Genomic DNA, 24,704 nt, shown 5'->3' with positions numbered 1-24,704 from the left:
TGTGTTACCTTGGGGATAATGATACCCTCCTCCCAGGGTCATGGTGAGGTGACACCAGACCACGAGAGCACAGGACAGGCACTTCACAGAAGCTATTGGCTCTGGGTTTTCTTCAAGGTTATGAATATACTAGCAAACCCCTGCACGTTTTGGTTTGTGTTCTCTGCTGGTTCCCCCCAGACAAGACTAATTAAAAAGCCAAGTGATTTGTAAAGGAATGTTGTTATATTTACTGTTTAAGACCAAGTGAGTTCTTCATGTGTCACCAAGCTTCTAATTAAAGACAAGGAAACAAAAAGCCCCATACCTACTGCAGGAGGCTTGCTCAAAAGTCCATCCCCCGACATTGCTCTGGGCCCATTCCTGCACCTGAACTGGTGAGAAGTTCTAGCAAAATCACTGAAGAGGTAAATGGGCTCTGACTGTCTTTGATTTGTCTTCTCCCCAATGCCCTGTCTTCCTTTGGACCCGGGAACTGAACGTGGTCTCCTGGTTTTCCAAAGTCCCCTGCCCCAGGAAGGGCTATCCTGAAGTGGGGCCATAGTGTGGGGGTTAAAACTTAGTCTCAGTGACGTCACACTGGCTGGTTTTCAATCCTTGACATGTTAGTTATCCTCTCTGGCCTCAGTTCCACATCTGTAAAATGGGAATAACAACAAAACCTCATAAGGTTGTGGTGATGGTTAATGCGTGTAAAGTGTTTTGAATAGTGTCTGAAACAGAAAGCATCAGCAAAGTTTAGTTATTACTATTACTACACTTCCTCCAGCTTCTGCTCTAAAAATATCTCCTGAACACAAGGCCAGAAAGCACCTTCCTCAGTTAGGAGGATGCAGAGGTCAGAAGCATGGGTTCAGGCACTGTACAGAGGATAAAATGGAGTGTGTCACTCTAGCTGTGTGACCTGGGGCAGGTCGCTTAATATCTCTAAGTCTCAACGGAAACTTGGGGCTATGGGTTGCTAAGATCATTGAATAATGCTTAGCAATGTGTCTGATTTGGGGTGGGTACTTAATATGTTTTAGCTATTATTATTGTTCTAAGGGTATGGTGCGTATCTCTTTTAGTCCTTAAGAAATCCTCTTTTTGCAAGTGAGGAAACTTTGGCAAAGAAAAGTTTCAAGGCCGCACAATCAGTAATTGACAGAACCAGAACTCGAATCCAGGTAGTCTGACCCCCCAGCTCCTGTTTTAACCACTGTAGTCCCCTATACACCAGCCCCTCTGCTTGAGGGTAACAAATTCATTCTTACTTCGGAGTCAATGGCCAGCAATAAATATGTTTCTTCCCCTCTTAACAGTGTTACTTTTAGAAAAAGCACTATGATTTTTGATATTTGATCAGTACAATGATTTTTACTGGTCTAAATTAAATCTGACAAGAATTGTACAATTAACAATGCTCTAAGATGATGAAAAGTTTATCCAGCTGCAGTGAGTTCCATTTGGTTCAATACAAGTTAACGATAGAAAACTGAGAGAGAACTTCTAGTGACACAGTATCACCCTCCCCCTAGATTCCCCAGGGATGAGCTGTGAGGAATTAAAGCAGGTTAGTGAGGGTGATATTTAGATATCTCTCGGATAATGGTGCTGAGAGTGGATGTTGTGTGAGCGCACACACTCACATCCCTTGGCCCTTCTTAAACAAACAGACTCAGCAATGGAAAAGACCTTAGGAGGCATATCATTTTCCCACCCACAGAAATCACTGGTTTTTAAAACCACCTCTGTGGAATAGTTATCTAGAATTTGAGTGTCTTCAAGGAGCTACTCAACTGGATAACACTATTTAGGAAACTCCTTATACATTGACTGAATTCCATCTCTTTGTAATTGCCATCTCTAGAGCCCAATTCTCTCACACAGTACTGCAGAAGTCTAATTCCCTCTTCTAACGTACAGCCCTTACAGAACAGAATTGCTTCACTGAACAGGTAATTATTGAGCATGAGTCAGGTGTTGTGCAAAAGGCGGTGGGGACAGAGCTGTGAATAAGACCACAAACCCTACCCCCCATGATGTGGACGGGCCAGCGAGAGCCCAGTCAGGCAAACGTACTTCACTTCAGTATTTCCAGATCCTTCAACCACTTCTGCTACCATGGTTTGGGGATCCCTTAATATCCTGGCTACTCCCCGTTGAGAACATGTAAAATTAAAAAAATTGCTTTCAGCATTGCCATGTAAATTTATTTTATTCCTTGCTTTCCACTTACAGTGTACAGAATGCCAGACTTCTTCCTATACATCCCTTTGCGATTCTTCTTCATTCAGTTTATGGAGAAAATATTTCTGAATTGCCATCCTAAACCTTGTCAAGCATTTTGCAAGGAACTGACGAATTATGGTGCAGTGCACATTGGCTGTGCCTGCAGGTGTACGCTGCTGGGGGAGAAAGACGTAGGCGCCAACGGCCGCCATCCCTGCGACAAAGTGCTGTAACGGAAATAGGAACAAATGCCAGTCAAAGTAAGGAGAATCTATGGAAAGCTTTCAGGACGGCAGTGGAACCCCAAATAAATTCTTTATTTTCACTATTTTATTATTTTCTTCAGCTCTGTGCTATTATTTAATGTATGTCAAAGAGGGGTCTTTTAAAGATCCTAAGTGGTAAGTAAAGCTGTTCTATATTTTCTGTCTACATTGAAAAGAGGCTATGAGAAACTTATGGTAAATAATCATCATGTTAAGACCTTAGGTTTGTATAACCGTATGCATAGTGCTTCAGATTTGATGCAAGCTCGACAGCAATCAGCTCTCTAATCTTCACATTATTTTCTTCACTTTATAGATTGGGCAACCGAGGCTGAGAGAAGTAAATCATGTGACAAAGTGGCAGAACCAGAACACAAAACCATCCAGGACACTAAGCCTGGGTTTTTTTACTTGCTTTAGCCCCAACCATCATTCCTAATAAAAATATGGATTCGCCATGAAAAGTGAAATAAGGATATACACTGAAACCCCAGAGAAAGAGGGAGATAATTCATCAGCAGGTGGACAGTGGCAACTCTGCTCCTTGGCAACCGACTCCAAGGAGCAAAGGGCAACCTCAGTCACACCCCTCCGCTGCCAACCCACATGGAAGTTTGTGTAAGCCCGTGTTCACGCTCACACAGGTTTCCAGTCTTTGTGCACTGTCCCCACCCTTACTGCTGTAAATGCATAACAGTCCCAGAAGGTTATCTGGTTTGTAATTAACAACAGTTTCCTGTCATAAGGCTCTAGGCACATCAGGTGACAGGTTACACATGAGTTCCATTTCATTCCCTTTATAAGTCAGTGACACTATAGTGTTAGCACAAACATTGTCATTTTGCCTTCAAAATGACAGGCCAGTCAAGGTTATTCTAGTTAATAAGATGTCATAGAAGCTTACGAGGTTAATTACAAATATAACAGGGATTTTGAAAAGAAAAATGCAAAAGGTCTCTGTTGATCATATGTTTTTACCCCTGGAGTATATCCTATGGCTTTGAAATAAAGAATTCTTTCTGTCAGTTCTTACTTCCTTTGGTCTGACGGCCCTGAGATGGGGTAGAGTAGATGTGCATAGTGGTGAGGCATTTACTTTTATGTCTTCAGAGGGTGAAAATATTTCAAACTCTTAGATCAAAATGGTAACCTAATGTTGCTACTTTTTTATTAAATTAAATTATTGGGGTGACACTGGTTAAACATCATATGTTTCAAGTGTACAATTCCACAATACATCATCTGTATTTGTGCGCACACCACCCAAAGTCTAGTCCCATCAATATATTTTTGGCTTTTTTATTACCTTGCCTACCCTCCTTCCCCTCTGGTAACCGCCATTCTGCTGTCTGTGTCTATGAGTTTGTTGCTTTCTGTTTTAGAGCCCGCATGTGAGTGAGCTCATATGGCTCCTGTCCTTTTCCATCTGTAACGTCGCTGTTTAATATTGAATACCTACACTGAAAATACGAAGGACATCTCTGACTTTGCAGTCAAGAATGTGCAACTATATTCTTCTTCATTTATGAGGTTTAAAAATGGGACTCGTCTTTCATTTTACAGAACCAGTTAGTTCCAGACTGCCCACGGCCACTGCAGAGTCTCAGGGAGGGCTGGCCTCCTGAACCTGCACCAGGTATTTTTGTTTTAGTGTTTGGGAAAAGCTAGACTTACATCTTTCTGACCTCAATCCCTCTCCAATAGCTTTCATTTTCCCAAAAGGCCACCAATAGTTTTCGCCACCAACTACAAGCGTAAGAGGTAAACTTGGCTCCTCCAGCTTCTCAGCTTCAGCCAGTCTTTGCGGGACTTACCCACCAGAACTGGACTCAGTATGTCAGCTACAATTTGATAAGTCCCAAAATTATGATCAGTGCCGTGTTACTCAAATATACTGCTTTGGAAATGACACCATTTTAAAGTAGCTTTACAAATGCAAGCTATTACATTGGTTAAATGTAATATTTCTTGGTTTAGCAGCTGAATATCACCATGGAAGTTCAGTTAAAGTAAATATTTACTACGTGAATGGAACAAAATGAAAAGGATCACTTGGTCAAAATAAATTTTCATGCACTGACAAGCTCTCAGATAGCTTGTCTGTTCTGCTGTTTCCTTAGTTCACTGTCAGCGGGGTTCCACAATTCAATCCTCCACTTGTTTCAAACCTTGGACTCTTAATGGACAGCTCTGTCTCTGGAAATCTTCTAAGAGGAACTCCTAACTTCCCACCATTAAACACACAAACCCATCCTATCCGTGTTCCTTGTCATAACCCTCATGTGGTCCTTCTTCACCTGCACTTTAGAATCCAGCCCTCCTGCATTTAGAGGAATCTTCCTTTCTTCTTATATATTCTCTTATCTCTGATGAGTGGATCCTTCATATGAATTTTGAAACATGGTCAAAAATTTATTACAAACGAACACACAAACAAGTACAACTTCCTCCGATAGTCCTTTGTAAGGGCAACAATCTCCTCCACGTTTCTATGTACAATGCCCGTTATCCGTTCTTCCCCTTCCTCATCTTCTTGTCAATATTTGACACTCTCTATCTTTTGAAATACTGTTTTCGTTGGCTTTTTTTTGGAATCCCACGTTTAACTGATTTTCCTCCTATCTCTCTAACAGCTTCTTCTACATCTTTTTTTAAACTTTGTATTTATTGATTTTAGAGAGAGCGAGAGGAAGGGAGGACAGAGACAGACAGAAACATTGATTTATTGTTCCACCCATTCATGCATTCACTGGTTGATTCCTGTACATGCCCTGACCAGGGACTGAACTCGCAACCTTGGTATATCGGGATAATGCTCCAACCAACTGAGCTACCCAGTCAGGGCTCTTCTATATCTCCTTCGCTGCCTCATCTTTCTCTTCCCAGCCTTTAAGTTTCCTCAGTGCTTAGCTTTAGACCTTCTTCTCTTTTCAGGTCTGTTCTCTTTCTCCAAGTATTGCACCTCCGCTTACAGCTTCAACTTCTACCCAAATTCAGCAGCTCACAAATGAATAGATCTTCCCTCTAAGCACCAGACCTGTATATTTAATTGTTCACTGGAATTCTCTACTTGGATGTGTTAAGACACTTTGAACTCATCCTGTCTAAAATTACACTTTTGCTCTATCCTCACGGAACTGGTGTTTCCTTAGTGCTCTTTCTCAGTGAATGCCACTACCACCCACCCAGCTGTACAAGTTAAAAATCCAGATATCATCTTCAACAGCTCACTCCCCCTTGGCTCGCATATCCATTCCAACATGAAGAAGTCCTGTTGATTTTGCCTCACAAGTACCTCTCACATACATCCCTTTCTGTCCATCTTCTCCACTGCTCTAGAGCAATGTACCACCCATGATCTTTTGTCTGAACCACTGCAGTCTCCCGCTGGACCCCCTAGATGCACCCTTGCTTTCCTCCCAAGTGCTGTCCACACTGCAGCCAGAACATTGTTTTAAAAAACACAAATATAATGTTGATACAGCCTCCTACCTCCCTTCCCCAAAACAAAACCAAATCACTCTTCAAGGCTTCCCATGGCTCTCAGGGTAAAATCACAGCACCTAACCTGCTCCACAGAGCTCTCATCTCCAGGCTCATCTGACCCCGCCGCCCACTCACTGAGCGCTCAGCTGCCCTGGCGTTCTTTCCCGTGCCACGCTTCTTCCTGCTCATATAGCCTATTTCCTTTTTACGACCATCCCTTTTGACCCCCTGTCCTTTCTTATCTCACTTCATCTCATATACCTGGTCGCCTCTTACTCATCTTTCAGATCTCAACTCAGACATAATTTGCCTTAGAAAAGCCTCTCATTACCTCACTAACCACCTCTGCACATGGCACTATGTACTTCTCCCAGTCCCCAAACAAAGTTTTAATCACGTATTTATTTATGTACCATTTTATTATTATTATGATCTATTCCAGCGATAAGCTCCAGGATAGTGGGGACTGTGTCTTCTTTTGCTTACACTGTGTCCCCAGTACTTCACGTAGGGTCTGGCACGTGACATATCTGCAGTGTTAGTTGAATGAGTAAGTACATTAATACAGTGGAAGGCAGGGCATCGGTGAGGCATTTGGGTAGTGAGAGAAGAGGTCCTATGATGGAAGCTGGTCAACACCGCATTTTCATGGGAAGGCAGAAAAAGAAAAACCACGTGGAGGGGAGGAGAAAAGGAAATAGTGACCAGAGAGGTAGCGTAAGCCAAGGGAGCCAAGAGTTTTGAGAAAGCAGAAAGTGCCATCAGAGTCTCAGGCCCCAGACACCGTAAAAACTGAGAAACAGTCTCCTGACTTGGCAGTAATGAGATGATTTTTAACGGTCTCTCAGGGGGACAGAGCAGGTAGTAGGTGGTTTACAGGGCAGATTGGGAGGTGAGAGCATAGGATCATGGGAGGTGACTTCTCTTTCACCAAATCTGGGGGTGAAGGAAAACGGAGAGAAAAACAGTCTCCCTTCCGACAGTTCTGTGACCCCTGGCACTGTTCATGGTCCCTTCTTTCTTCAAAGGGGCTGGTGTGGTGGCAGACAGAGAACAAGACACTTTGAGGATGAAAGTTCCCGAGAAAGATAAAGCAACACCCAATAATAAACCCAGGCCGGGGGACATGAAATAGATGAGATCATGGACTTGGGCGGACAGTGGGCCTGGAGACCCTCTGCTGTTAGGCGCACATACAATAAGGGCTGTTATGTCTTCTTGGGGTAGTGACCTTTTACCATTATGTGATGTCTCCATCCCTGGTGACCTTCCTGGCTCTGGAGTCTGCTCTGTCTAAATCAACGTAGTTATCCCTGCTTTATTTTGATGAGTGTTAGCATGGCATACCTTTCTCTAGCCCTTATGTTAATCTATATGTGTCTTTAAATTTAAAGTGGGTTTCTTACAGGCAACATATGGTTGGGTCTTGTTTTTTAATCTTCTCTGAAAATCTGTCTTTTAATTTTTCTACTTAGATCAGTGACATTTAAAGTGTTTGTTGATATACATTTGGATTAATATCTACCATATTTGTTACTGTTTTCTATTTGTTGCCCAGGTTCTTTATTCCTATTTTTCTGCATTTGTGGTTTTAATTGAGCATTTTATACTGTTTCATTTTCTCTCCTTTCTTACCATATTGGTTATACTTCTTTCTAAACTTTTAAAAAAGTGGTTGTCCTCGAGTTTGCAATATATATTTACAAATAATCCAAGTCCACTTTCGAATAAGTGGACTGTGCACTGTGCCTTAGAGTAACAAACCATTCCTAATGCCCCCTCCCGCCCCTTGCGTCATTGCTGCCGTTCATTTCCCTTAGACCTACGCACAGATAACTTAACACATTGTTGCTATGATGGTTTTGGACAAACTGCTGTTAGAGCAAATACGAATAATCAAATAATTTAATTTTAAAAGTTTTAATTCTACTTTCACTTATTCTCTGATACTCTTCCTTTCTCCATATAGATCTGAGTTTCTGACTTACATCATCTTTCTTCTCTTTAAAGAACTTCACTTAACATTTCTTGTAAGGCAGGTCTACTGGCAACAAGTTCCCTCAGTTTTTGGTTGTCTGAGAAAGTATTTCTCCTCAATTGAAAAGCAAATTTTTTCTCTGGCTTCTTTCAAGCTTTTTCTCTTTATTTTTGATTCACTGCAGTTTGAATATGATATGCCTAGGTATAATTAAAAAATATATATATATATTTATCCTGCTTAGTGTTCTTAGAGCTTTCTGTGTCTGTGGTTTCGTACCTGACACTAATTTGGGGAAATTCTCAGTTATTATTGCTTCAATATTTATTCTGTCCCTTTCTTTCTTCTCCTTCCTGCACTCCCATTATCAGTATATTATTAGTCTTTTGTCATTGTCCCACAGCTTGAATACCCCATTCTTTTTTTTCTGCCTCTTTTCTTTCTGCCTTTCAGTTTTGGAAGTTTCTACTTTCATATCCTCATGCTCAGAGGTTCTTTCCTCAACCATGTTGTCTCCTAACGAGCCCATCACAGGCAGTCTTCATTTCTGCTACAGCGTTTTTGATCTTTAGCATTTTTTGATATGGTCTCAGAATTTCCATGTCTCTGCTTACATTATCCATCTGTTCTTGTGTGTTGTCTACTTTTTTCATCCAAGCCCTTAATATATTAACCATAGTAAAAACTCCTTTGGCCCTGACTGGGTGGTTCAGTTGGTTGCAGGGTCATCCCCTACAGTGAAAGGTTGCGGGTTTGATTCCCAGTCAGAGAACATGCATAAGTTGTGGGTTTGATCCCCAGTCGGGGGGCATGTGTGAGGCAATCAGTCAATATTTCCTCTCACATTGATGCTTCTCTTTCTCTAACTCACTCTCTTCCCTTCTCTCTAAGATCAATACACATATCCTTGGGTAAGGATTAAAAAAACACCACCAACCCTCCCTCCTTTTCTGATAAGTCAAATGTTCCTGCCATATCCGACTCTTGTTCTGATGCTTCTTCAATCTCATCAAACTATGTTTTACTGTCTCACATGTCCTGTCGTTTTTTGTTGAAAGGCAAACATGGCGCAGTAGGTAGAAGGAACTGCGGTAAGCAAATTTCTCGTACTGCGATGGTAAGGCGTGGGGGAGGACGGGGAGTGTTGTGTGAGATGCATGAAGTCCTATGACTAGTTCTCCGTCTTGTGGTGGGTCTCTGCCTCTGAACTGGAAACTTCACCCGTGCTGCTTAGGTGTTTTTCCCCCGTAAGTGGAGCAGAATGGCTAGAGGTGGCCAGCCTTGGTACTTCCCTTCTCCTAGTTAGGTTGTAGGTTAGGTTCTGGTAAAATAGTTTCTCCTGAGAGCAGGCCTTGTTAAGGAGAACAAAGTGCTCTGGGTATTTCAGAACGGTTCCTTTCTCCCTCCCCTGGCCAGAAACACATGGAGACTTTTCTCTGATATTCACTGTGGAAACCTGGTCAGTTCTTGGAGGTGAAACTCACAAGTGTGGGGACCTCTCTCAACCCCTGAGTCCCTGGAATTTGTAACTCTCACACTTGCCCACACTGAGCCCACAGCAATTTGTCAATTACAGTTGGGGTTTCCTACCCCGGCACTGGTTCCTATGGAGATTCTGGCTTGTGGGGTTTTTACCGTTATGGTAAATTGTGCTTCTCTGAATCTGCCTGTCTGTCTTTCCAATTTTAGTGTAGTGGTTTGTCTTGTAACCTCGCTTCTCTAAAAGACCTAAGGATTATTGATTTTTCAGTTTGTTCTGCTTTTTAATTGTTGTTAGGGCAGAGTTCAGCAGAGTAGAGACTTCCAAGTGTTACATGCCAGGCTGGACGCCAGAAATGTTCAGATAATTCACATTCATCTAGCTGAAAATATGGTGACCTCTGTCACCCACAAAGGCAACAATTCCTGAAAAGTTCAGCCTGAGTCAAGTTTGGGGAAAGAAAAAAAAGGTGTTCACAGTTTTGGAGCATTTGTTCTGTATGAGGTAACTTGCCCTCCCTACTTCTCACAATAGTAATTCCTAGTAGAATTATCATCGTCATTTTCTAGAATATAAAACCCAGGCTCAAAAGAGGTAGCAAGTTATCAAAAAAATCACATATAAGAACTAGAAATCACTTTACTGGCTTTTAAAGTAATGCAAAGTTACTGAGCACATGCTGTGCACCGGGCTGTGGGACAGGCATTGACACACACAGAGCAGAACACTGTCTGTCCCTGCAGTACAGGAGGGTATTACAACACAGGGTTTTGCAGGCCCCCTGAGTAGGTGAACTGAACCTGCGACAAGAGAAGGGCTTCCTCGAGGAGAAGCATGGTCTTGAAGAAGCATGAGTTGGGGCTATCCGGGGCAGAGGTGATGGGGTTGGGGCAGCTTCCATACAGAGGGAAGGCAGTGTGCTAAGCACAACCCGTTTGGGGAACCCAAAGGTAATGGCTTGGAGTGGCTGGAGCATTCAGTGTATGTTGGAGATTGGCAGGGGATGAGTTCAGGGATTGATGTAGGGCATCAGATCTGATGCCCATGGTAAGAGGTCCCGCTTTAATTCTGACATCAACGAGGAGGAGTCAAGAGGGTTTTAAGCAGTGGAATGTCGTCACTGGCTTTTCTTGGCAGAAAGATGATTTTGATGGGTGAGGAGCCAGGGAAGCACACTAGTTAGGAAACTGTCTCAGCGGTCCCAGGGAGGAAGGCTGAGGGTGTGAACCAGGGCGGCGGCAGTGGGCCTGGAGAGGTAAGGAGCAATTCCTGCACAGGAGAACTGACTGGCTTCTTCAGCTCACTCATGGAGGGAGGGAGGGACAGGAAGAAGGCTAGGCAAACACCCTTGTTTTTGGCTTGGGCAGCTGGGAGAATGGTGGTATCATTCACAGAATTAGGGAAAACAGGAGGAAGAACAGATTTTGTGGGGGAAGATGGTGAGTTTGGTTTTGGAAGTGTTGACTTTGAGATGCACATGGGAAGTCCAACCATTGCTGTTTAGCAGGCAGACATATGCAAAAATCATGGCTGAGACTGTGTTTCTCAAAAGAGAGCATGTGAAGAGGCCAGACACCCACGTTTAAATAATGAACTGACAGAGCGGAGTTCAGCGAGGAAAGCAGGAGTGAGTGAGCCGGAAAGTATGAGGAGCACCAAAAAAGAGCAAGCACATGGGGGTGGGGCAAGAGCTTTGTGGGCTGGGCTGCCTCAGTGCTCACAAAAATGGATCTCTCCCTTCCTTGACTCTAAATAAGCTCCGTTTTCCAGCCTTCTAGCATGCAGAGAGAGCCAGGGACTGGGAATGTCAAATGAATGTGAGAGGAAGTAATGTGCGTGACTAAGAGCGGGTCTGTTTTCCTCATGCTCTTTTCCTTTGCATCCATGTTCCCTTTGGAAGTCACAGGTAAAAAAGACCTTTAGAAGGAAAACACTTTGATTTTGAGTTATTTGTTACTGTAGCAGAGCCTAGCCTATCTTTCCTGGTCCTGGCTCTGCAACCGGACAGCTGCATTTGAATTTTGTTTTTACCTTTGGCCAGTTATGTGACCTTGAATAACTGGTTTAACTTTTTTTTTTTTTTGAGAGGGAGAGAGATAGAGAGAAACAGTGCTTTGTTGTTCTACTTATTGAGGCATTCATTGGTTAATTCCTGTATGTGCTCTGACTGGGGATCAAACCTGCAACCTTGGCATATTGGGACGATGTTCTAACATCTAAGCTACCCGACCAGGGCCTAAATGGCTTAATTTTTATGTGCCTCAGTTTCCTTATTGGGATAGTAAAATAATAGCAATAAATAATAAAATGCATTTTATTATCATAATAAAATATTGTTTAAACTATTTTAAATAAAATACTTTAAACAATGTACAATAAGTAATAATATCTATCTCATATTACTCAGGGTAAAGTGGGGTAATAAATGTGGAGAACTTAGACCACTATTAAATACTCTAGAAATGTTAGAAGCTCGTGGAGAGGAGGATGTCGAGAACGGGGGTGGGGGAGGTGTGGTTTACAGATGGGGACAGCAAGCTACCGCCTGCAGGTCGAACCCACTCGGCTGCCTGTTTGTGTCTGGTCTCCCAACTAAGAATAAGTTTTACATTTTTAAATAGTTGAAACAAATTATATGAAAACTGTATGGACTTCAAATTTCAGTATCCACAAATAAAGCTTTACGGGAACAGTAAAATCTTTATTTACCATACTCATTTATATATATTTAGGTGTTGTTGTGCCTGCTTTTACACTGCACTAGCACAATATGAGGAAATGTAACGGAGACCTGCGGCCCACAGAGCCTAAGATATTTACTACCTGGCTCTTGACAGTAAGAGTTTGGTAAGTGAATGCAGTAAAGGTCAAGAAAGATAACGAAAAAGTACTAACTGGAAATGGTAATAGACCACCAGTGACCTTGATAAGGGCTTTTTTGAAGTGGTGTAAGTGGAAACTAGATCTTGGTAACAGGCTGATCAAAGTTTGCTTCCTGTCTCTTCAGCTTGCGAGCTGCGTGGTCTTGGGAAGCCATTTAACTTCTCTGGGCTTCAGTATGGTCAACTTTAAATTGGGGATAAACAGTGGTATCTTCTTGGGTTATTGTAAGGATTAGCAACAATGCATGTAATCCATAAAACACAGTATCTGGTTTATAGAAGGTGCTGAATAAATTATAGTTCTTGATTCATTTAATCTGCTGACACCAAAATTGCTATTCCTTTATAGGTAATACTTTTTCACTTTTTTCATTTGGGTGAGGATTAAAAAAAGTTTTGTTTTTTTTCAATCCTCACCCGAGGACATTTTTTCATTGCTTTTAGAGAGAGGAAGGGAGAGAGATAAATAGCAACGTGAGAGAGAAACATTGATTGGTTGCCTTCTTGTGTGGGTCCAGACTGGGGATCAAACCTGCAACCTAGGTATGTACCCTGACTGGGAATCAAACCTGTGACCTTTGGGTCCACGGGATGATGTTCCAACCAACTGAGCCACACTGGCCAGGGCTGCCTTTTCACTTTTAATATTTTATTAGTCTTCTGTTCTGATTTTTTACAATATATGCCAAGTCTTTTCTCAAATCTCATCTCTTTAATGAAGCTATATGAGTTAATATTGACCATTCCATTTAATACTGGAATCTGTCCCTCATCCTGGCATTCCTGACTCTTTTACCTTGTTCTACTTTTCCTTTTCTCATAGAATCTATTACTTCTGAGAATCTACAGAATTTACTAATTTATTATATTTATTGTTTACTGTATGTCTTCCTCACGAGGATGTAAGCTCCTTGCTTGTCTTATACTATTACGTATTTCAAATCCCGAAACAGTTCCTGGCACACAGTAAGTGCTCAATTAGTATTTGTTGAATGACTAAATGGAAAAAGAATATGTGAGAATTTTTTTTTTTTAAATCTTGGCTTAGGACTGGAGGCAATCCATGAATCTGGGGACTTGTCTTTTATCATATCCACAAAATTCTCAACTATTATCTGTTAAAGTATAGTCTCTGCTCCATCTGCTTCATTTTCTCCTCTGGAACTCCCTTTAGAATATGCGCAGTCATTCTATCCTCAGTGTCTCCTAAATTCTTTCTTCTATTTGGCAACTATGTAGCTCTCTCTTTTATCTAAGGCAGTTTCCTCAGCTCTACCACTAAGTCTCTTCTTGGCTGTGTCTAGTCTACTATTCAACCTCAGCCGAATTTTTATTTCAATGACGATTTTTTTTTTTGTGCCAAGAGTTTCTATTTCTTCCCTTTTCCTTCCTGCTTCTTCTTTTCCATTTTTTTCCTGTCCTTGTTCATGGTTTCTAATCTTCCCTTTATCTCTTTGATACTTAAAATATTGTTATCTTAAGATTTCTTTCAGACTTTTCTGTTAGTTCTAGTTTTGGGGGTATGAAGACTTTCCTTTGTTGAACCAGCTAGAAATCTTGTTATGGTTTATTATTTTGTGCAGCCTGTACTTCTGGATTGTGAGCTCAACTTCAATAGTGGTTGTTTGGCATTTGCCTCTGCCGATGTGTTAAGGGTTAGCAACTGAAAAGGCTCCAAAAATGTACGAGCAAATAAATGGCCTGTCTTTGGAAGCTAGGAAGGGAAGCAGGGAATGTGCTCGAAGTTTACGTCCCTACTGTGAAACCTGCTGTATAACTGTGAGCAAATTACTCTTTGCTTAATTTCCTAATCTATGAAATAGAGATATAATAATTCCTATTTCCTAAAGATGTTCTGAGGAATTAGCGAGATAATCCAAGTAAGAAGCTTTGCATAATGTTCGGTATGTATTAAGCACCTAATAAATGCTAAAAATATTCTAAGTATGCAGTAGTCATTATATCACTCATCAATATCTTCTTGCTTTGTGAAATAAGGAAAGAAAACTTAATGCTTATGAAAATAGCTTCTGAATATATATATGAAATACGGTGCCAGCCATCAAATTTGGACAACTGTCAGATCTATCTGCTTTACTCGTGACATATATTAGCTGAAGATGCGGGAAAAAATCCCAGAACATGTTCACTTGGCCTTCAGCCATTGAAGAGGAACACTGATGAGAGGTGGGAGGAAGTTGCAGACATTATCCTTTTTAAAAAATAAAGCCCAACTGGAGAACTGGATCATTTGCCAACTATTTTGCATCATTAAAATATAGCAGTAGGAAGAGTTCTTCTGAAGAGAGGAAAATGACCCAGATAAACTTCTTTGCTTTTATTCAAATAGAAAATATATTTAACTCCCCGGCTGTATGTCTTTGACCGTCAGTCCAGTTCAAAGGTTAGAAATAGAAAAGGAGAGCCCTGAACCTGTAGCCAGTGCTTAATAAATACCTTCGGTTTATTTTTGGTTAAGGGATAGAGATACAAGCAAATTCTTGGGCATGATAACTCATGTAACCTCACTTCTGTCACGTGTAACTTTTAACTACAAACCTTTCCTTAATTAATTGCCATTTTGGATCTGTGGATGAAGAGGAGCTAAAGGACCAGATTTAATGAATGAAAGCTATAGGCTACCATGATTTGTCATGGGACATATGGTAAACATTTCAAAAAACGATTTATAATTCTAATTTTCATGAAATGTTAACAAAAGGTAACATTAAAAATATTTAAACAGAGAAATGTTTTCAGATTCTAATTACCTGATCTTCATAGTCAGATGCTGTATCAATGGCCTCTCCAGTGTCCAACATCATTGAAGGATCAATGTCACTGGAACCTAAGATCAGGAAAGAAAAGATTACCTGATGGAGGCCATCTGTGTATGCTTCTAAAGCAAACAATCTCCCACTAGGTTTCCATATTATCCCTGTGATCACATTAACTTCGCAAACATTTCGAGACTCTTCCCATCTGCCAGGCATTGTTGGGCCTGCAGATGGAAAATGCAGATGCCGTGGACATTGTGTCCACCCTTAAGAAGACAATCTTGTGAAGGAGATGGATTTGTCAACAGCAAGTTGAGAAACCAAAAGAAAAGTGCGACAAATTCTGACTGGTAGTGGAGGTGATGGTGGAGGTGGGATTCTTCACAAGAAACTAATGCATCAGCCTGAACTGTGAGGGTGATAGTGGTGTGCAGGAGGAAGGCAGTTTGGGGGCTGCAGTAGAAACTGAGGGAAAAGGAACAGCATGAGCAAAGTCCAGAGTGGAAAAAGAACAAGGGCTTCTTAAAAATAAGGAATGCTGAGTTTGCTCAGTCCATGAAAGCCTGAGTTTTTCCTCCAGCCTTTGCGTCACCTTAGTCCCTGAAGGTAAGAAAAATCGGGTCAGCTTAATGTATGAATAGCTCTGTCCTCCCTGGGCACTACAGGCTACATTAAATTGTCTACCCAGTGAATCCCCAGGGCTCAAACTTAAACTGGTACCGTTCATAACGGGGCTCCTGGAGCACAACTGATTCGTCGTCCTCATCTAATGGCTCCTTCCTGCTGGGAACACGGGGGCGGGCAAACGGAGATTTACAGGTGTAATGTGAATAGATAATGTAATTAATAAATAATGATACAAAAGTAAACTGCGTTTTGCATACTCATTACTGTAAACCTACTTTTGCCCACTCCTGTGGATATTACCTAACTAGCCAGAGACACAGAATTCAGGGCTGTGCCCTCTGTGAAGAAATAAGCTACTCCACATTTCATTTTAAAGTTGGCCTTGCCAAATAATTCTTGGTCACACTATGCAATGAGTAATGTTTAGTGAAGATGGATTTTTAAATAAAAATACCAAGAAACTCACTCTCTTCTCAGACATGGACCTGTCCAGAAAATCTGCTTTTATGCTTTCTTTTAAAGAGGATCAAGGTAAGTCCTCAGACAGTCTTCTCTCAACTATTCTCTTTCTTCTCATTATTACTCCTGCTGTTCATCAAACTGACTAAGCACTGAGCCATGACGCTATCATTTATTTATCTTAAAAAAATTTTTTTTCAAGGATGATAAAATTTTTCAAAATGGAGATACTTGGCCCATCAAACCATTTTAGAAAAGCAACCAGCCTTAGGGTCGCCGCATACAGTTGTGTTGGTGTGTGGGGCACAACTGCAGCTGATGCCGATGGGCATAGTCACGTGGCCTTGACCTTCCTCCTGTGAATGAGGTGTGTGCTAGCCTGGAGTCCTGACGGCTGCGTGCCCTCCACTGTTAACAGAGCGACACTAGATGGGTGATACAAACATTTTAATTACATGTGTAATTTTAAAAAATGGGATTACATATAACTTTCCTATCATTGTGCTTTTAGTAGTTTTCAAGTAAAGATTTTCGTAAGGTGTGTCATAGGGCCAAGATACTTGACTGTCTCAAAGCCCAGTTTAAAGATCCGTTTGCAGGGGGAGTGGGGAGGGGACAGTGAGGAGAGGGGATTACAGGAACTACTATAAAGGACACAATGGACAAAATCAAGGGGGAGGGTGGAGGTGGGGGAGGGAGGGGCGTTTGGCTGGGGTGGAGTGGAGGGATGGTGAGAAAAAGCACACAACTGTAATGGAATAACAATACAAAATTAAAAATTAAAAAAAAAATCCGTTTGCACTTATGTGTTGTAAGGCAGTGAAAACGTCAGAAGTAAAATGTGTATTTTTTCATTACAAGGTCACAGGCATTTTAGAACCAGTATTTCACAGAATTCCACTCCTTCATTTCAGAAAAGAAAAAAATGAGCTGCAGAGAAGTTAAGTAACTTGGCCAAGGTCATGCAGAAAGTGAGATGAAGACAGAAGCCATAGCCCCCGTTTCTCCTAACACATCCTGCTGACTCCGAATTCTAAGCAGGAGCCATCCCAAACAGCTTCATAAATGCGACCTCCCTTTCTGGCGCTCAATAGGAGAGCACCTGGAGGATGCTCCACATTCTGAGAAAATGAAGAGCAGTGAATGGCTGACGACGAGGCGGTGCCTGGGTGGCTGCGGAAACGGAAGAATTAGAAGTAGAACCAAGGAGTGTCACTCCAGCCTGTGACAATCACGGGGCTGCTAGTAACAACATCATTCGAAGTTGATGGCAATTTTATTTAGTTTTCATTACTTCCACAGTATGGATATTATCCACCACTGACTAGCGGAAGTGGTGATAGGCACTCAAATGATTTCCTCACATTGCATGTGATTATGGTGATTCATGTGAGGTGAGCAATGTGATACGAACACAAAGACTTATTAATCATACAGCTGTTATAGTTCCTGTGTCCTACTTACTTTATTTAGTTAGAAACTGTCCTTTTGGTTGTTTTAAAAAAAGTACATGCCCTGGCTGGTGTGGCTCAGTGGATTGGGTCCCTGCCTGCGAACCAAAGGGTCGCCAGTTCGATTCCCAGACAGGGCACATGCCTGGGTTGTGGGCCAGGTCCCCAGCAGGGATGTGCAAGAGGCAACCACACACTGATGTTTCTCTCCCTCCTTTCCTCTCTCTCTCTCTCTCAAAAAAAAAAAAAACCTTTAAAAAAAGTATAAAGTGAAGGCCTCTTGAACAATCCAGTTAAGAGATATTACATATTAATATTTGAAACTGGAACAAGATTATTAGAAAACTATTATCAGCAAGAAAATGAAAGGATCTTTATTTTTTAAGAAACAACCTGTGCTTACAGGGAAGAAGAGACTGACTTTCCCAATAGAATGTTTGTAGCAGAAATTTTATTGTATCATAAAGGGCTGGTACTTCTTGACAGGTTGTTGCTCTTGGCAACAGTACTAATATATCATAGAAGGCAATAGACAAAAGATGTTATTATCAGCTCAGATAATGACTGAATAGCTTTCATTTTCTTTTGTATTCATTGCTTGGTTTGCTGAAAATGGGACCTTTAATAATAGCCTAAGGTTTGAAGTACAAAATAGGGAGGTAAATGGAGCCCCATGGACACATTTTAGCCTTCTTTCATTGGACAACTTAACATATAAAACAACTTCAGTGGTCTTGTACTCAAAAAAAGAGAACAAGATTAGGATATTTGAAAAAGTGATAGTATGGCTTTCACCTCCCCCAATTTTGAATTTCTTGATTTCTTTTCAGCTTTAAAAATATCCTTTCTATAGCTAACAGAGGAAAACATGAGCTGAAATAAAACCCCACAGGGAGCATCAGTGCCACCAGTTTTAGATGGAGAATGGTCTTTGGAAATATTATTTTCAGGCTGTCTCCTTATTAAGTGGGAAGGTGATACATACTGGCTTTACAGGTACCAGAAGGCTAACCACACTGCTTCCTGGGCTAATGTTACAGACTTTTTCCTCCTAGTGGACTTCAATCTGAAGCTTGAGGAATGTCCTCCTCCCACTTTGGGTACCAGGTAAAGAAACACTCTAGCAAGGCAGGGCTTCTTGGGCAGAAAGGGATAAAATAAAACCCTAACACTTCATCTGCTCCTTTGAGGAAAGCAGTCTCTCCTTTGTCCTGTCTCTTCCAAGCAGCTTTATTAGGTAGGGCTTATTTCATCTCTGATTCTAAGACAATACTTAGAAATTCTATGGATTTGATACATTTGAGGTCTTTCTGGAAGAAGTCCAGCCATTATTAATATAATGAGAATGGTTTGCTACAATGACATCACTGTAACCTGGCAGCCAAGGAGAGTGGACTGGAATGTGCATGTGTGAACAATGATGACTTCACGGTACTAGCCAGTGGGGGCAGTAGACGCCATTGTGAGGCTTGTATATTGTGTTGCCATCGCATTCAGAACAACTGAGTGAGTAGAGCAACGAATCTGCAACAACTTTTGTGTTAAGCTTGAACATTCCTCCGTGGAAACTATTCAGATGATTCAGAAGGCCACACTATTGGTAACTGGTGATTGGCAGCTTCATCACAACAACGTGCCCACTCATGCATCATGTCTCATGTCTCATACAGTTTTTTGGCAAACCATCAAATCACCCAGGTGACTCAGCCCCTCTACATCCCAGATTTGGTACCCTGTGACTTGAGGTTTTTCCCAAAACTAAAATCACCTTTGAAAGGGAAGAGATTTCAGACCATCAGTGAGATTCAGGAAAGTACGACTGGGCAGCTGGTGGTGATTGGGAGAACCGTGTAAGGTCGAAAGGTGCCTACTTTGAAGGGGATGAGGCATCATTGTCCTGTGTACAATGTTTCCCGTAACTTGTATCTTCTTCAATAAGTGTCTCTGTTTCTCATATTACACAGCTGGATACCTTCTGGACAGACTTTGTACACGCAGAAGGAGTGAAAAATGAATAAAAGGACATTTACATCCTACTTTTGCAGATCTTGATCTTCTTCACTCACTCCACAAACATTAAATCCCCCAGAACAGGCATTACCCATGAGCATCCACTCTAATTCCAACAAGCGTGGAGAGTGCTAACAGTTTGCATTAGAATTCCTTCGAAGAGTACTGCGTATTTTTTGGAAGGGGGAATATGCTGACAGTATTTGGGACTAGAAAGTGAGCTCCTTGAGGGATGTGGCATCAGTCAACTGTTCTGGGTAAGAAGGGAAGGGGGGATTTTCCAGTTCTTCCATGTTGGGGCGCGGGGAGGAGGAAGAGAGAGAGGGAGAGTGGGAGCAGACCTAGGGAAATGGGGAAGAGATGAGTTGCATAAGATGTGTTCTGCCCTTGTGTCTCCTCAAATCTTCAGAAAAGATACTAACATATATATATATATATATATAGTCTTTTCAATGTAACAGCCAAATGCTTTTTAAAAAAATTCTCAGTCAAGGACGTTTTTTTCCATTGTTTTGAAAGGATGAGAAGGAGAAAAGGAGGAGGGCAGGAGGGAGAGAGGAAGGGGGAGTGGGAGGAGAGAGAAAGACATTGATGTGAGATAGAAACATCGATCAGTTGTCTCCTGTCCATGCCCCGACTAGGGATTGAACCTACAACCTTGGTATGTGCCCTGAATGGGAATTGAACCCACCACCTTTTGGTCCACAGCACGATGCTCCAACTGAGTAACACTGGCCACGGAAAAATTGCCATATGCTTCATACACATAAACATTTACTCTTCATAACAATTCTCTGAGGCTCAGAGAGGCTGAGTGCTGGAGCCGGATGGCCCCGCTAGAAGGACTGATGGAGGGCTGCAGAGACGGGGAGACACTGCAGACGGGGCTGGAAGGGTGCAGAGGTTCAGGGTAATGGCATTCTGTGGCAGGGAGGCAACACATGTACACTCTGCTCTGGAGCCGAAGAATATCTGGTGTGGCTGTGAGTCACTGTATCCAGATGAGTGGCCCAGCCGAGGCGGCCAGCGAGGAAAGGCCTCATCTACCATCTCCTGTGAGATTCACACTGGGTATCAAACACACACACACACACAGTCCTTGTGAAGTCTTGCACTCTAAAAGGGAAATAGACTTTTTAACAAAAAAATCATATTTCTAATTATATAACCACAAGTATGATAAACCACAAGTGTGACAAGTACCCTGAAGGAAAAGGGCAGGGTACCATTCAAGGGCCTCATCTTGTCTGGGATGGGGCTTGAGAAGGCTTCCTGAGGAAATCACATGGTAGGATCTGACCAGGTGAAGGATGTGGCTGGGACCTGGGGAGACCACAGTGATACAAGGGGGCCAGGCATTTCCAAGTGCCTGGTGCAAACGGCCAGGGACAGGTAGATACCTGATATTCAAGGGCCTGGTGAAGCTGGTGTAGTGGTGGGGGGGGAGGTGGTGCCATAGAGGGAACAGGACCACTTCAGAAAAGCTAAGGATATTTCTGCCATGTTAAGGATACTGGTGCTCAGCCTGCAGGAAAGTCATTGAAAGTTTTGCTTTATTTTTTTGTCAGGGAGGCAGCATGATCAGTGCTGCAGTCTGTGAGGGTCCCCATGGCAGCAGCAAGATTCATGACACATGGGAGAGGCCAGGATGCGCAAGGAACGGCACACACAGCCTTCAATGACCGCGGTGGAGCCGGAGAACAAGGACTGGGCTCCCAAGGTGTCCCTGAGGACGGATGATCAGTGTGGGCTGTGAGCGTAGGCACAGTTTTGGCTGGCTCTCTTCAAAGAGAAAAACTTGCATGATCTCCCTGATATGTGGAATCTAAAAAAGTCAAATAGATAGAAGAAACTAGAATGATGGGTACCACGGACATGCAGGTGGGGGAAGTGGGGAGATGCTGGCTCAAGGTGTGCAAGTGGCAGTTCAGTAAGATGAGTAAGTCTGCAGGTCTAATGTACAGCATGATGACTAGAATTAAGAATCCTCTTCGAATGCTGGAACTTTGCTAAGAGAATATATTTCAGGTGCCACTGATCACACACCGAAAAGTGGCAACTATGCCTGTCAATTAGTTTGCCCATAGCAATCATTTCCCTATGTATATGTATGCCAAGTCCTCATGCTGCACATCTTAAATAAATACAATTTTTATATAAAAAATTTAAAGGAAGAACTGAAAGCTAATCACAGGGAGGTGACATAACAGCTGCAGGGCAGCTGAGGGTCTACAGCGAGGGTTCAGAGAGAAGGAAAGAGTACAGGGACAACATCTGCAGGCTGACAGTTCACAGAGCAGAGGGCACTGACAAGGCCTGTTCAACCGGGTGAGTCACCGACTTTTACAAGCCTGGAGATTACACGTACAGACGCAGGTTTCTGTATTCTCTTGAAAGAGAAGGGCTTAGCAACACTGGCCCGTTCCTTAATGACAACAAGCACTTGGAGTGGCAAAGTGGCTGCCTCCTGTGGGGGAGGCATTGTTTATTTCTAGTTTACCACCGTCCCTCCTGGGCTCACTTCACTCACCAAGGGGTTATGGGCAGAGCAGGCTTACATGAAGGCTGGCATGGAAGACAGCTTTCGGGGACTCAGGAGTGGAGGGGAGCTAGTGGGGGGTAGAGCCGTGAGCACAGTCACCCTCTGTGATAAGCTTGGAGGTGTAGAGAGGGAAGAGTAGGTCCCTTTAAACCTGTGCTAAGGGCAGGCACTGTGCACTCTGCCAGGGGAATCTGGAGAGGATGAGGGCACAGTGCCTGTCCTCAGGCAGTTTGCTGACTAGCACAGAAGCCAACACAGCTGCCTTTTTGCAGGACGGGGCCACTTTGGAAAAATGCCACTCAAAAGCCACAAAATGCTGGCAGCTCTAAAAAGAGTCAGCGTAAATCAGCTCCTACACCCCACTCTATTAGCAAACTGAAGATATCTAGCAATGAGATATTTGTTGTTAGAGGTCTACATAAGTGTTTTAAATAAAATATTAACTTAAAAAGCACAGGTGTCATAGCATTTTTCAGAGCAGCAGCAGTCTTGTTTACACGATCTTACATGCCTCCCAATAGTCCACCTTTCCCTGCAACAGGTCACCTTTTGTAAATGTCACTGGAAACTTAAGCAGGTGAGCTCACATCAGTTATCCATGCTCTGTGGGTCTGCCCGGAAGGACTGCTGCCTTGCCTTTTTATTCTGCCTTTCTTTGTGGGCTCTTAGCGGGCTTTAAATATTGGTTTAAAATTTTAAGTGTTTAGCTTTTTTCTTTACAGCCCAGAACTTTATGATCTTTACCCACTGAGGCTGTAACTGAGAAAAAACATCAGGACTGGGCCAAAATTTGAGAGTCATTCCCACAGAATTGATAGGCAAGGCCTAGCGGGACAATGAGTTGACCCCAAGGGTAAAGGAGAGTGTGAGAAGGGTCAAGGGCAGAACTGTGAGAACTGTCTATTATGGGTGCATTATCATCCAATGTCAAACATCTTCAAACTTCTGGGCAAGAGTACTGGGAAGAGAAGGGGCAGAGCCAACCACAGCAGGGACTGTGGGTCAGGAGGGAGTGGCTCTCAGATCCAAGAGGAAGCTTTTGCCAGGAGGCAAAGGAGAGAGACCTGTGTGGGTTAGGGAGTCCTTGGAATTCTCGCACAAAGCAGAGGCCAGATTAGATTTTTTCAATTATGGTAATATAGGTCTTCTGCTACATTGTGACCTCCTGCGAATTTACGTGTGTAATGCCTGGAAGAAATGCAGTAACTCTAAGAGCCAGACGTATAGTCCTTTTTTTCTTCTTTGTTTTGTACCTTTATTTTTAGACCAGAAAGTATAAAGCCCTCAGGACAGGGTCATCCTTGACCCTACAGCAGTGTGTTGAGCTCGAACCTTAATACAAAGTCCCAGACACTTGGCAGGTGATTAGGACATACTGTCGCCCAAAGGACGCAGTGACTTACCTGCTGCAGCCTCTTTGTTTGGAAATAACTTGCTGTCAACTGCCACGCTGATGTCATAGAACACCTCATCCTCGTCTCGGTCAGCATCGAACTGGGGGAAATCAGGACAGACGAGTTGGGAACATGAGGACACATAAATGAACTCATTCCAAAATGAAGTACGCACGCCTCACACAGTTGTGTCCCCAGTGAAGCAGGACCACGGGAGTGAAAGCTCGAGTCCTTAGTCAGAGAGGTTTTTAGGCCAGACCTCATATCAGACAGAAAGGGGCATTAGGGAGTAAAGTAAACTGGTAAATTAGGCAATAGTACAGTCAGTTATAGTTTAAAAAATGTGTAGGGTATTCTTAATTTATAAAGTAAGCTTTTGAAAAAAAAGGAAAACTGAAATTTGTGTCTTCCTGGCTTAGTATTTTTTTTTAATTAAAAAAATCTCATGAAAATATGTAGTTTTAAATCACAGGGTAAATGATTTTTTTCTCACGTACAGTTAAAAAATGAAAGAAGGAAACCCCGAACTGAATTTTAGTTACCATTCTGGACACTGTGAATATAACAGATGTGGTCTATAGATTTAGATGTCATACAAATTACAGAATTAAATATTACCATTCTCTAAAATGTACAACATTTTAAAGAAACGCAGTTATATTTATAAATCCCCTATTTTCTAAGCTGTGTGCAGTTTATCGAAACACACATTTATCTATTTAGTTTTTAACAACAGCTTTATTGAGTTATAATTGATATACAATAAACTGCACATAAAATGTACAGTTTTGAAATCTGTATACATCTGTAAAACCATAAAAATCAAAATGGTGAGCATATCCATCACCCCCCGAAGTTCTGTTGCATCTCTTAGAAATCCCTTCCTCCTGCCCACTACCAGGCAGTCATTGGTTTGCTTTCTGTAATATAGATTATTTTGCACCTTCTAGAATTTTATATAAAAGAATTTTTACAGTATGCCATCCTTTTGTCTGGGTTATTTCACTTAGCACAATTATTTTCAGATTCGTCAGTGTCGTATCCATAGTTCATTTGTTTTCATTGCCGAGTTCTACTTCATCGTACGGATATACTGTTAATCCCGTCCTGGATATCCTTCAGCTGAGACATCATAGTTTTC

At 42.2% G+C, this 24,704-nt stretch overlaps 1 protein-coding gene across 2 annotated transcripts in view; it reads right to left on the bottom strand.

Moving 5' to 3' along the window:
- AK5 (adenylate kinase 5) overlaps positions 1-24,704 on the bottom strand; it is a 202,144-nt gene that overhangs the window by 71,137 nt on the left and 106,303 nt on the right. For both annotated transcript variants that reach the window (XM_024565514.4, XM_024565515.4), the window contains exons 7-8: positions 23,573-23,663; positions 15,075-15,151 (exon numbers count right to left, since the gene is read on the bottom strand). In XM_024565514.4, coding sequence (XP_024421282.2) covers positions 15,075-15,151; positions 23,573-23,663 — 168 coding nt within the window. The remainder of the gene's footprint in view (positions 1-15,074; positions 15,152-23,572; positions 23,664-24,704) is intronic.

Source organism: Desmodus rotundus, chromosome 3, assembly GCF_022682495.2.
Source record: "Desmodus rotundus isolate HL8 chromosome 3, HLdesRot8A.1, whole genome shotgun sequence".
NCBI classification, from domain to species: Eukaryota; Metazoa; Chordata; class Mammalia; order Chiroptera; family Phyllostomidae; genus Desmodus; species Desmodus rotundus.
The sequence above is the reverse complement of the archived record's forward strand: the minus strand, read 5'-3'. Positions and strand labels throughout refer to the sequence as shown.